We start from the raw sequence: 15,042 nt of genomic DNA, 5'->3' as shown, positions 1-15,042 counted from the left end.
GATTCATGGAATTAACTTACAATTCAGGTGGTAGACAGAAAGACTGTAAAGGAATTAAAAATGCCTGGGACATACATAAGGCTATCGTAAGTAATAAGTAACTAATATGTGTAGTCTTGATGGGACGTACATAAGGTTATACTAAGTAATAAGTAACTAATATGTGTAGACTTGATGTGACATACATAAGGCTATACTAAGTAATAAGTAACATGTAATATGTGTAGACTTGATGTGACATACATAAGGCTATACTAAGTAATAAGTAACTAATATGTGTAGACTTGATGTGACATACATAAGGCTATACTTAGTAATAAGTAACATGTAATATGTGTAGACTTGATGGGACATACATAAGGCTATACTAAGTAATAAGTAACATGTAATATATATATAGACTTGATGTGACATACATAAGGCTATACTAAGTAATAAGTAACATGTAATATGTGTAGACTTGATGTGACATACATAAGGCTATACTTAGTAATAAGTAACATGTAATATGTGTAGACTTGATGGGACATACATAAGGCTATACTTAGTAATAAGTAACATGTAATATGTGTAGACTTGATGTGACATACATAAGGCTATACTTAGTAATAAGTAACATGTAATATGTGTAGACTTGATGGGACATGCATAAGGCTATATTAAGTAATAAGTAACATGTAATATGTGTAGATGTGATGTGACATACATAAGGCTATACTAAGTAATAAGTAACATGTAATATGTGTAGACTTGATGGGACATACATAAGGTTATACTAAGTAATAAGTAACATGTAATATGTGTAGACTTGATGGGACATACATAAGGCTATACTAAGTAATAAGTAACATGTAATATGTGTAGACTTGATGTGACATACATAAGGCTATACTAAGTAATAAGTAACATGTAATATATATATAGACTTGATGTGACATACATAAGGCTATACTAAGTAATAAGTAACATGTAATATGTGTAGACTTGATGTGACATACATAAGGCTATACTAAGTAATAAGTAACATGTAATATGTGTAGACTTGATGGGACATACATAAGGCTATACTAAGTAATAAGTAACATGTAATATGTGTAGACTTGATGTGACATACATAAGGCTATACTAAGTAATAAGTAACATGTAATATGTGTAGACTTGAAGGGACATGCATAAGACTATACTAAGTAATAAGTAACATGTAATATGTGTAGACTTGATGGGACATACATAAGGCTATACTAAGTAATAAGTAACATGTAATATGTGTAGACTTGATGTGACATACATAAGGCTATACTAAGTAATAAGTAACATGTAATATGTGTAGACTTGATGGGACATACATAAGGCTATACTAAGTAATAAGTAACATGTAATATGTGTAGACTTGATGTGACATACATAAGGCTATACTAAGTAATAAGTAACATGTAATATGTGTAGACTTGATGGGACATACATAAGGCTATACTAAGTAATAAGTAACATGTAATATGTGTAGACTTGATGTGACATACATAAGGCTATACTAAGTAATAAGTAACATGTAATATGTGTAGACTTGATGTGACATGCATAAGGCTATACTAAGTAATATATAACATGTAATATGTGTAGACTTGATGGGGCATGCATAAGGCTATCCTAAGTAATAATTAACATGTAATATGTGTAGTCTTGATGGGACATACATAAGGTTATACTAAGTAATAAGTAACATGTAATATGTGTAGACTTGATGGGACATACATAAGGCTATACTAAGTAATAAGTAACATGTAATATGTGTAGTCTTGATGGGACATACATAAGGTTATACTAAGTAATAAGTAACATGTAATATGTGTAGACTTGATGGGACATACATAAGGCTATACTAAGTAATAAGTAACATGTAATATGTGTAGACTTAATGGGACATACATAAGGTTATACTAAGTAATAAGTATGTAATATGTGTAGACTTGATGGGACATACATAAGGCTATACTAAGTAATAAGTAACAGTAATATGTGTAGACTTGATGGGACATACATAAGGTTATACTAAGTAATAAGTAACATGTAATATGTGTAGACTTGATGGGACATGCATAAGGCTATACTAAGTAATAAGTAACATGTAATATGTGTAGACTTGATGGGACATACATAAGGCTATACTAAGTAATAAGTAACATGTAATATGTGTAGACTTGATGGGACAAGCATAAGGCTATACTAAGTAATAAGTAACATGTAATATGTGTAGACTTGATGTGACATACATAAGGTTATCCTAAGTAATAAGTAACATGTAATATGTGTAGACTTAATGGGACGTGCATAAGGCTATACTAAGGAATAAGTAACATGTAATATGTGTAGTCTTGATGGGACATACATAAGGTTATACTAAGTAATAAGTAACATTTAATATGTGTAGACTTGATGGGACATACATAAGGTGATACTAAGTAATAAGTAACATGTAATATGTGTAGACTTGATGTGACATACATAAGGTTATACTAAGTAATAAGTAACATGTAATATGTGTAGACTTGATGTGACATACATAAGGTTATACTAAGTAATCAGTAACATGTAATATGTGTAGACTTGATGGGACATGCATAAAGTTATACTAAGTAATAAATAACATGTAATATGTGTAGACTTGATGGGACATACATAAGGCTATACTAAGTAATAAGTAACCTGTAATATGTGTAGACTTGATGGGACATGCATAAAGTTATACTAAGTAATAAGTAACATGTAATATGTGTAGACTTGATGGGACATGCATAAAGTTATACTAAGTAACAAGTAACATGTAATATGTGTAGACTTGATGGGACATGCATAAGGCTATCCTAAGTAATAAGTAACATGTAATATGTGTAGACTTGATGGGACATACATAAGGCTATACTAAGTAATAAGTAACATGTAATATGTGTAGACTTGATGGGACATGCATAAGGCTATACTAAGTAATAAGTAACATGTAATATGTGTAGACTTGATGGGACATGCATAAGGCTATACTAAGTAATAAGTAACATGTAATATGTGTAGACTTGATGGGACATACATAAGGCTATACTAAGTAATAAGTAACATGTAATATGTGTAGACTTGATGGGACATACATAAGCTTATACTAAGTAATAAGTAACATTTAATATGTGTAGACTTGATGGGACATGCATAAGGTTATACTAAGTAATAAGTAACATGTAATATGTGTAGACTTGATGGGACATACATAAGACTATACTAAGTAATATATAACATGTAATAGGTGTAGACTTGATGGGACATAAATAAGGCTATACTAAGTAATAAGTAACATGTAATATGTGTAGACTTGATGGGACATGCATAAGGCTATACTAAGTAATAAGTAACATGTAATATGTGTAGACTTGATGGGACATGCATAAGGCTATACTAAGTAATAAGTAACATGTAATATGTGTAGACTTGATAGGACATACATACAGCTATACTAAGTAATAAGTAACATGTAATATGTGTAGACTTGATGTGACATACATAAGGCTATACTAAGTAATAAGTAACATGTAATATGTGTAGACTTGATGTGACATGCATAAGGCTATACAAAGTAATAAGTAACATGTAATATGTGTAGACTTGAGGGGACATACATAAGGCTATACTAAGTAATAAGTAACATGTAATATGTGTAGACTTGATAGGACATACATACAGCTATACTAAGTAATAAGTAACATGTAATATGTGTAGACTTGATGTGACATACATAAGGCTATACTAAGTAATAAGTAACATGTAATATGTGTAGACTTGATGTGACATGCATAAGGCTATACAAAGTAATAAGTAACATGTAATATGTGTAGACTTGAGGGGACATACATAAGGCTATACTAAGTAATAAGTAACATGTAATATGTGTAGTCTTGATGGGACATACATAAGGTTATACTAAGTAATAAGTAACATGTAATATGTGTAGACTTGATGGGACATACATAAGGTTATCCTAAGTAATAAGTAACATGTAATATATATATAGACTTGATGTGACATGCATAAGGCTATACTAAGTAATAAGTATGTAATATGTGTAGACTTGATGGGACATACATAAGGCTATACTAAGTAATAAGTAACAGTAATATGTGTAGACTTGATGGGACATACATAAGGTTATACTAAGTAATAAGTAACATGTAATATGTGTAGACTTGATGGGACATGCATAAGGCTATACTAAGTAATAAGTAACATGTAATATGTGTAGACTTGATGGGACAAACATAAGGCTATACTAAGTAATAAGTAACATGTAATATGTGTAGACTTGATGTGACATGCATAAGGCTATACTAAGTAATAAGTATGTAATATGTGTAGACTTGATATGACATACATACGGCTATACTAAGTAATAAGTAACAGTAATATGTGTAGACTTGATGGGACATACATAAGGTTATACTAAGTAATAAGTAACATGTAATATGTGTAGACTTGATGGGACATGCATAAGGCTATACTAAGTAATAAGTAACATGTAATATGTGTAGACTTGATGGGACATACATAAGGCTATACTAAGTAATAAGTAACATGTAATATGTGTAGACTTGATGGGACAAGCATAAGGCTATACTAAGTAATAAGTAACATGTAATATGTGTAGTCTTGATGGGACATACATAAGGCTATACTAAGTAATAAGTAACATGTAATATGTGTAGACTTGATGGGACAAGCATAAGGCTATACTAAGTAATAAGTAACATGTAATATGTGTAGACTTGATGTGACATACATAAGGTTATCCTAAGTAATAAGTAACATGTAATATGTGTAGACTTCATGGGACGTGCATAAGGCTATACTAAGGAATAAGTAACATGTAATATGTGTAGTCTTGATGGGACATACATAAGGTTATACTAAGTAATAAGTAACATTTAATATGTGTAGACTTGATGGGACATACATAAGGTTATACTAAGTAATAAGTAACATTTAATATGTGTAGACTTGATGGGACATACATAAGGTTATACTAAGTAATAAGTAACATGTAATACGTGTAGACTTGATGGGACATGCATAAAGTTATACTAAGTAATAAATAACATGTAATATGTGTAGACTTGATGGGACATACATAAGGCTATACTAAGTAATAAGTAACCTGTAATATGTGTAGACTTGGTGGGACATGCATAAAGTTATACTAAGTAATAAGTAACATGTAATATGTGTAGACTTGATGGGACATGCATAAAGTTATACTAAGTAATAAGTAACATGTAATATGTGTAGACTTGATGGGACATGCATAAAGTTATACTAAGTAATAAGTAACATGTAATATGTGTAGACTTGATGGGACATGCATAAAGTTATACTAACTAATAAGTAACATGTAATATGTGTAGACTTGATGGGACATACATAAGGTTATACTAAGTAATAAGTAACATGTAATATGTGTAGACTTGATGGGATATGCCTAAGGCTATACTAAGTAATAAGTAACAGTAATATGTGTAGACTTGATGGGACATGCATAAGGTTATACTGAGTAATAAGTAACATGTAATATGTGAAGACCTGATGGGACATACATAAGGCTATACTAAGTAATAAGTAACATGTAATATGTGTAGACTTGATGGGACATACATAAGGCCATACTAAGTAATAAGTAACATGTAATATGTGTAGACTTGATGGGACGTACATAAGGCTATACTAAGTAATAAGTAACATGTAATATGTGTAGACTTGATGGGACATACATAAGGCTATCCTAAGTAATAAGTAACATGTAATATGTGTAGACTTGATAGGACATACATACAGCTATACTAAGTAATAAGTAACATGTAATATGTGTAGACTTAATGGGACATACATAAGGCTATCCTAAGTAATAAGTAACATGTAATATATGTAGTCTTGATGGGACATACATAAGGCTATCCTAAGTAATAAGTAACATGTAATATATGTAGACTTGATAGGACATACATAAGGCTATACTAAGTAATAAGTAACAATTAATATGTGTAGACTTGATGGGACATACATAAGGTTATACTAAGTAATAAGTAACATTTAATAAGTGTAGACTTGATGGGACATAAATAAGCTTATACTAAGTAATAAGTAACCTGTAATATGTGTAGACTTGATGGGACATACATAAGGCTATACTAAGTAATAAGTAACATGTAATATGGGTAGACTTGATGGGACATACATAAGGCTATACTAAGTAATAAGTAACATGTAATAAGGGTAGACTTGATGGGACATACATAAGCTTATACTAAGTAATAAGTAACATGTAATATGTGTAGACTTGATGGGACATGCATAAGGTTATACTAAGTAATAAGTAACATGTAATATGTGTAGACTTGATGGGACATGCATAAAGTTATACTAAGTAATAAGTAACATGTAATATGTGTAGACTTGATGGGACATACATAAGGCTATACTAAGTAATAAGTAACATTTAATATGTGTAGACTTGATGGGACATATATAAGGCTATACTAAGTAATAAGTAACATGTAATATGGGTAGACTTGATGGGACATACATAAGGCTATACTAAGTAATAAGTAACATGTAATATGGGTAGACTTGATGGGACATACATAAGCTTATACTAAGTAATAAGTAACATGTAATATGTGTAGACTTGATGGGACATGCATAAGGCTATCCTAAGTAATAAGTAACATGTAATATGTGTAGATTTGATGGGACATACATAAGGCTATACTAAGTAATAAGTAACATGTAATATGTGTAGACTTGATGGGACATGCATAAGGCTATACTAAGTAATAAGTAACATGTAATATGTGTAGACTTGATGGGACATACATAAGGCTATACTAAGTAATAAGTAACATGTAATATGTGTAGACTTGATGGGACATGCATAAGGCTATACTAAGTAATAAGTAACATGTAATATGTGTAGACTTGATGGGACATACATAAGGCTATACTAAGTAATAAGTAACATGTAATATGTGTAGACTTGATGGGACATACATAAGCTTATACTAAGTAATAAGTAACATGTAATATGTGTAGACTTGATGGGACATGCATAAGGTTATACTAAGTAATAAGTAACATGTAATATGTGTAGACTTGATGGGACATACATAAGACTATACTAAGTAATATATAACATGTAATAGGTGTAGACTTGATGGGACATAAATAAGGCTATACTAAGTAATAAGTAACATGTAATATGTGTAGACTTGATGGGACATGCATAAGGCTATACTAAGTAATAAGTAACATGTAATATGTGTAGACTTGATGGGACATGCATAAGGCTATACTAAGTAATAAGTAACATGTAATATGTGTAGACTTGATAGGACATAAATAAGGCTATACTAAGTAATATATAACATGTAATATGTGTAGACTTGATGGGACATACATAAGGCTATACTAAGTAATAAGTAACATGTAATATGTGTAGACTTGATGGGACATGCATAAGGTTATACTAAGTAATAAGTAACATTTAATATGTGTAGACTTGATGGGACATACATAAGGCTATCCTAAGTAATATATAACATGTAATATGTGTAGACTTGATGGGACATACATAAGGCTATCCTAAGTAATATATAACATGTAATATGTGTAGACTTGATGGGACATACATAAGGCTATCCTAAGTAATATATAACATGTAATATGTGTAGACTTGATGGGACATACATAAGGCTATACTAAGTAATAAGTAACATGTAATATGGGTAGACTTGATGGGACATACATAAGGCTATACTAAGTAATAAGTAACATGTAATAGGTGTAGACTTGATGGGACATACATAAGGCTATACTAAGTAATAAGTAATGTAATATTTGTAGACTTGATGGGATATGCATAAGGTTATACTAAGTAATAAGTAACATTTAATATGTGTAGACTTGATGGGACATACATAAGGCTATCCTAAGTAATATATAACATGTAATATGTGTAGACTTGATGGGACATACATAAGGCTATCCTAAGTAATATATAACATGTAATATGTGTAGACTTGATGGGACATGCATAAAGTTATACTAAGTAATAAGTAACATGTAATATGTGTAGACTTGATGGGACATACATAAGGCTATCCTAAGTAATATATAACATGTAATATGTGTAGACTTGATGGGACATATATAAGGCTATCCTAAGTAATATATAACATGTAATATGTGTAGACTTGATGGGACATACATAAGGCTATCCTAAGTAATATATAACATGTAATATGTGTAGACTTGATGGGACATACATAAGGCTATACTAAGTAATATATAACATGTAATATGTGTAGACTTGATGGGACATACATAAGGCTATACTAAGAAATAAGAAACATATAATAGTAACATATAATATGTGTAGACTTGATGGGACATGCATAAGGCTATACTAAGTAATAAGTAACATGTAATATGGGTAGACTTGATTGGACATACATAAGGCTATACTAAGAAATAAGAAACATATAATAGTAACATATAATATGTGTAGACTTGATGGGACATGCATAAGGCTATACTAAGTAATAAGTAACATGTAATATGTGTAGACTTGATGGGACATACATAAGGCTATCCTAAGTAATATATAACATGTAATATGTGTAGACTTGATGGGACATAAATAAGCTTATACTAAGTAATAAGTAACATGTAATATGTGTAGACTTGATGGGACATACATAAGGCTATACTAAGTAATAAGTAACATGTAATATGTGTAGACTTGATGGGACATAAATAAGCTTATACTAAGTAATAAGTAACATGTAATATGTGTAGACTTGATGGGACATGCATAAGGCTATACTAAGTAATAAGTAACGTAATATGTGTAGACTTGATGGGACGTACATAAGGCTATACTAAGTAATAAGTAACATGTAATACGTGTAGACTTGATGTGACATGCATAAGGCTATACTAAGTAATAAGTAACATGTAATATGTGTAGACTTGATGGGACATGCATAAGGCTATCCTAAGTAATAAGTAACATGTAATATGTGTAGACTTGATGGGACATGCATAAGGCTATACTAAGTAATAAGTAACATGTAATATGTGTAGACTTGATGGGACATACATAAGGCTATACTAAGTAATAAGTAACATGTAATATGTATAGACTTGATGGGACATACATAAGGCTATACTAAGTAATAAGTAACAGTAATATGTGTAGACGTGATGGGACATGCATAAGGCTATACTAAGTAATAAGTAACATGTAATATGTGTAGACTTGATGGGACATGCATAAGACTATACTAAGTAATAAGTAACATGTAATATGTGTAGACTTGATGGGACATACATAAGGCTATACTAAGTAATAAGTAACATTTAATATGTGTAGACTTGATGGGACATGCATAAGGCTATACTAAGTAATAAGTAACATGTAATGTGTAGACTTGATGGGACATACATAAGGCTATACTAAGTAATAAGTAACATGTAATATGTGTAGACTTGATGGGACATACATAAGGTTATACTAAGTAATAAGTAACATGTAATATGTGTAGACTTGATGGGACATACATAAGGTTATACTAAGTAATAAGTAACATTTAATATGTGTAGACTTGATGGGACATACATAGGGCTATACTAAATAATAAGTAACATGTAATATGTGTAGACTTGATTGGACAAACATAAGGCTATACTAAGAAATAAGAAACATATAATAGTAACATATAATATGTTTAGACTTGATGGGACGTGCATAAGGCTATACTAAGTAATAAGTAACATGAATATGTGTAGACTTGATGGGACATACATAAGGCTATATTAAGTAATAAGTAACATGAATATGTGTAGACTTGATGGGACATACATAAGGCTATACTAAGTAATAAGTAACATGTACTAGGGGTAGACTTGATCTGACATGCATAAGGCTATACTAAGTAAAAAGTAACATGTAATATGTGTAGACTTGATGGGACATAAATAAGCTTATACTAAGTAATAAGTAACATGTAATATGTGTAGACTTGATGGGACATACATAAGGCTATACTAAGTAATAAGTAACATGTAATATGTGTAGACTTGATGGGACATAAATAAGCTTATACTAAGTAATAAGTAACATGTAATATGTGTAGACTTGATGGGACATGCATAAGGCTATACTAAGTAATAAGTAACGTAATATGTGTAGACTTGATGGGACGTACATAAGGCTATACTAAGAAATAAGTAACATGTAATACGTGTAGACTTGATGTGACATGCATAAGGCTATACTAAGTAATAAGTAACATGTAATATGTGTAGACTTGATGGGACATGCATAAGGCTATCCTAAGTAATAAGTAACATGTAATATGTGTAGACTTGATGGGACATGCATAAGGCTATACTAAGTAATAAGTAACATGTAATATGTGTAGACTTGATGGGACATACATAAGGCTATACTAAGTAATAAGTAACATGTAATATGTATAGACTTGATGGGACATACATAAGGCTATACTAAGTAATAAGTAACAGTAATATGTGTAGACGTGATGGGACATGCATAAGGCTATACTAAGTAATAAGTAACATGTAATATGTGTAGACTTGATGGGACATACATAAGGCTATACTAAGTAATAAGTAACATGTAATATGTGTAGACTTGATCTGACATGCATAAGGCTATACTAAGTAATAATTAACATTTAATATGTGTAGACTTGATGGGACATGCATAAGACTATACTAAGTAATAAGTAACATGTAATATGTGTAGACTTGATGGGACATACATAAGGCTATACTAAGTAATAAGTAACATTTAATATGTGTAGACTTGATGGGACATGCATAAGGCTATACTAAGTAATAAGTAACATGTAATGTGTAGACTTGATGGGACATACATAAGGCTATACTAAGTAATAAGTAACATGTAATATGTGTAGACTTGATGGGACATACATAAGGTTATACTAAGTAATAAGTAACATGTAATATGTGTAGACTTGATGGGACATACATAAGGTTATACTAAGTAATAAGTAACATGTAATATGTGTAGACTTGATTGGACATACATAAGGCAATACTAAGTAATAAGTAACATTTAATATGTGTAGACTTGATGGGACATACATAGGGCTATACTAAATAATAAGTAACATGTAATATGTGTAGACTTGATTGGACAAACATAAGGCTATACTAAGAAATAAGAAACATATAATAGTAACATATAATATGTTTAGACTTGATGGGACGTGCATAAGGCTATACTAAGTAATAAGTAACATGAATATGTGTAGACTTGATGGGACATACATAAGGCTATATTAAGTAATAAGTAACATGAATATGTGTAGACTTGATGGGACATACATAAGGCTATACTAAGTAATAAGTAACATGTACTAGGGGTAGACTTGATCTGACATGCATAAGGCTATACTAAGTAAAAAGTAACATGTAATATGTGTAGACTTGATGGGACATACATAAGGCTATATTAAGTAATAAGTAACATGAATATGTGTAGACTTGATGTGACATGCATAAGGCTATACTAAGTAATAAGTAACATGTAATATGTGTAGACTTGATGGGACATACATAAGGTTATACTAAGTAATAAGTAACATGTAATATGTGTAGACTTGATAGGACATGCATAAGGCTATACTAAGTAATAAGTAACATGTAATATGTGTAGACTTGATGGGACATGCATAAGGCTATACTAAGTAATAAGTAACATGTAATAGGGGTAGACTTGATGGGACATGCATAAGGCTATACTAAGTAATAAGTAACATGTAATAGGGGTAGACTTGATGGGACATGCATAAGGCTATACTAAGTAATAAGTAACAGTAATATGTGTAGACTTGATGGGACATAAATAAGCTTATACTAAGTAATAAGTAACATGTAATATGTGTAGACTTGATGGGACATGCATAAGGCTATACTAAGTAATAAGTAACATGTAATATGTGTAGACTTGATGGGACAAACATAAGGCTATACTAAGTAATAAGTAACAGTAATATGTGTAGACTTGATCTGACATGCATAAGGCTATACTAAGTAATAAGTAACGTAATATGTGTAGACTTGATTGGACATACATAAGGCTATACGAAGAAATAAGAAACATATAATAGTAACATATAATATGTGTAGACTTGATGGGACATGCATAAGGCTATACTAAGTAATAAGTAACATGAATATGTGTAGACTTGATGGGACATACATAAGGCTATATTAAGTAATAAGTAACATGTAATATGTGTAGACTTGATGGGACATACATAAGGCTAGCCTAAGTAATAAGTAACATGTAATATGTGTAGACTTGATGGGACATGTATAAGGCTAGCCTAAGTAATAAGTAACATGTAATATGTGTAGACTTGATAGGACATGCATAAGGCTATACTAAGTAATAAGTAACATGTAATATGTGTAGACTTGATGGGACATACATAAGGCTATACTAAGTAATAAGTAACATGTAATATGTATAGACTTGATGGGACATACATAAGGCTATACTAAGTAATAAGTAACATGTAATATGGCTAGACTTGATGGGACATGAATAAGGCTATACTAAGTAATAAGTAACATGTAATATGTGTAGACTTGATGGGACATACATAAGGCTATACTAAGTAATAAGTAACATGTAATATGTGTAGACTTGATGGGACATACATAAGGCTAGCCTAAGTAATAAGTAACATGTAATATGTGTAGACTTGATGGGACATGTATAAGGCTATACTAAGTAATAAGTAACATGTAATATGTGTAGACTTGATAGGACATGCATAAGGCTATACTAAGTAATAAGTAACACGTAATATGTGTAGACTTGATGGGACATGCATAAGGCTAGCCTAAGTAATAAGTAACATGTAATAGGGGAAGACTTGATCTGACATGCATAAGGCTATACTAAGTAAAAAGTAACATGTAATATGTGTAGACTTGATGGGCATTTTTGGTTCTTATTTACTGTCAAATTCTATGTCTCTATACAAGTCTGTTTAAGCTAACAAAAGAGATAATAAGTACTCAGACCTTATCAAACAAACCGCATTCGCATATGAGCTGTTCTCGTGCCTTCGTGTTGATGGCGATGGTGAAGCGTACGTGCGGAACCAGGAGCTGCCAGACACAGTGGGATAAATGTTAGTGCACTAATACAATGACACAATACTCTTTTAACAGCAGATGTTTATATATCTGATGCCCATCAAGCTGCCACGTTTTTTTACTCATTCTTCAGGGGAGAAGAAATCTGTATTATCTGCAGTCATCTGTCACTGGCTGCCCCCAATATGGTGCAGCAACCTGAGATGAGAACTTGCTCTGTGTAGCAAAATGTATTTACTTAAGTTTCTTATCAGCAAAATCAGGTTGATATTAAATTGAAGCTGAACTGTTATTAAAGGGACAAGAAACCCAAACAAATTATTTCATGATTCAGATAAAGGATACAATTTTAAACAACTTTCTAATCTACTTCTATTATCTAATTTGTTTCATTCTGTTGTTATCATTTGCTGAAGAAACAGCAATGCACTACTGGTTTCTAACTGCTCACATGGGTGAGCCAATGACAAGCTGTATATATATTCAGCCACCAATTAGCAGCTGGAACCTAGGTTCTTTGCTGTTCCTGAGCTTGCCTAGAAAAACATTTCAGCAAAGGATAACAAGAGAAAGAAGCAAATTACATAATATAAGGAAATTGGAAAGTTATTTAAAATTATATTCTCTATCTGAATCATGAAAGAAAATGTTGGGTTTCATGTCCCTTTAAAGGGACAATATACACTCATTTTCATATAACTGCATGTAATAGACACTACTATAAAGAATAATATGCACAGATACTGATATAAAAATCCAGTATAAAACTGTTTAAAAACTTACTTAGAAGCTGTCAGTTTGGCTCTGTTGAAAAGGTAGCTGGAAAGCCCACTGCAAGTGACAAATAAGACACTCCCCCCCTCCCCCTTTTTTGCATATGAAAAGACCCTTTACACAAACAGGAGCAAGCTGGAGTAGGTAGTCGAGCGTATTCACATAAAACTTTGGGGCTTGGTTAGGAGTCTGAAAATCAGAGCAATGTTATTTAAAAATAAGCAAAACTATACATTAATTTAAAAAAAAAACTTTATAGGCTTTATAAATAGATCATCTACAAAACATTTATGCAAAGAAAAAATGAGTGTATAATGTCCCTTTAAGTGAGAGATTCTCTATATAGAATGTATATAACATAATACAAAAATGTCTTCACTAATGAATGAAATAATTTATAAAGATCATAACGCACATATGTAACTAGCAGGTGCTGTCTCATTACTCTCACACACAACCTGTACATCAGCAGGAGAGCAGCGCTTATTATACTGATCACTGGTGCTTTAGCCCTGCAGACTACACGTATGTAACTAGCAGGTGCTGTCTCATTACTCACACACACAACCTGTACATCAGCAGGAGAGCAGCGCTTATTATACTGATCACTGGTGCTTTAGCCCTGCAGACTACACGTATGTAACTAGCAGGTGCTGTCTCATTACTCACACACACAACCTGTACATCAGCAGGAGAGCAGCGCTTATTATACTGATCACTGGTGCTTTAGCTCTGCAGACTACACATATGTAACTAGCAGGTGCTGTCTCATTACTCACACACACACACAACCTGTACATTAGCAGGAGAGCAGCGCTTATTATACTGATCACTGGTGCTTTAGCTCTGCAGACTACATATATGTAACTAGCAGGTGCTGTCTCATTACTCACACACACAACCTGTACATCAGCAGGAGAGCAGCGCTTATTATACTGATCACTGGTGCTTTAGCCCTGCAGACTACACATATGTAACTAGCAGGTGCTGTCTCATTACTCACACACACAACCTGTACAT

At 31.7% G+C, this 15,042-nt stretch overlaps 1 protein-coding gene across 1 annotated transcript in view; it reads right to left on the bottom strand.

Annotated features, from left to right (window-relative positions):
- Window positions 1-15,042, bottom strand: part of ALOX5 (arachidonate 5-lipoxygenase) — a 160,569-nt gene that overhangs the window by 38,540 nt on the left and 106,987 nt on the right. The window contains exon 9 of the mRNA XM_053691881.1: window positions 13,174-13,260. Within this exon, the coding sequence (XP_053547856.1) occupies window positions 13,174-13,260 (87 nt within the window). The remainder of the gene's footprint in view (window positions 1-13,173; window positions 13,261-15,042) is intronic.

This window comes from Bombina bombina, chromosome 9, assembly GCF_027579735.1.
Source record: "Bombina bombina isolate aBomBom1 chromosome 9, aBomBom1.pri, whole genome shotgun sequence".
Taxonomy (NCBI): domain Eukaryota; kingdom Metazoa; phylum Chordata; class Amphibia; order Anura; family Bombinatoridae; genus Bombina; species Bombina bombina.
This window is presented reverse-complemented; position numbering and strand designations above follow the sequence as displayed.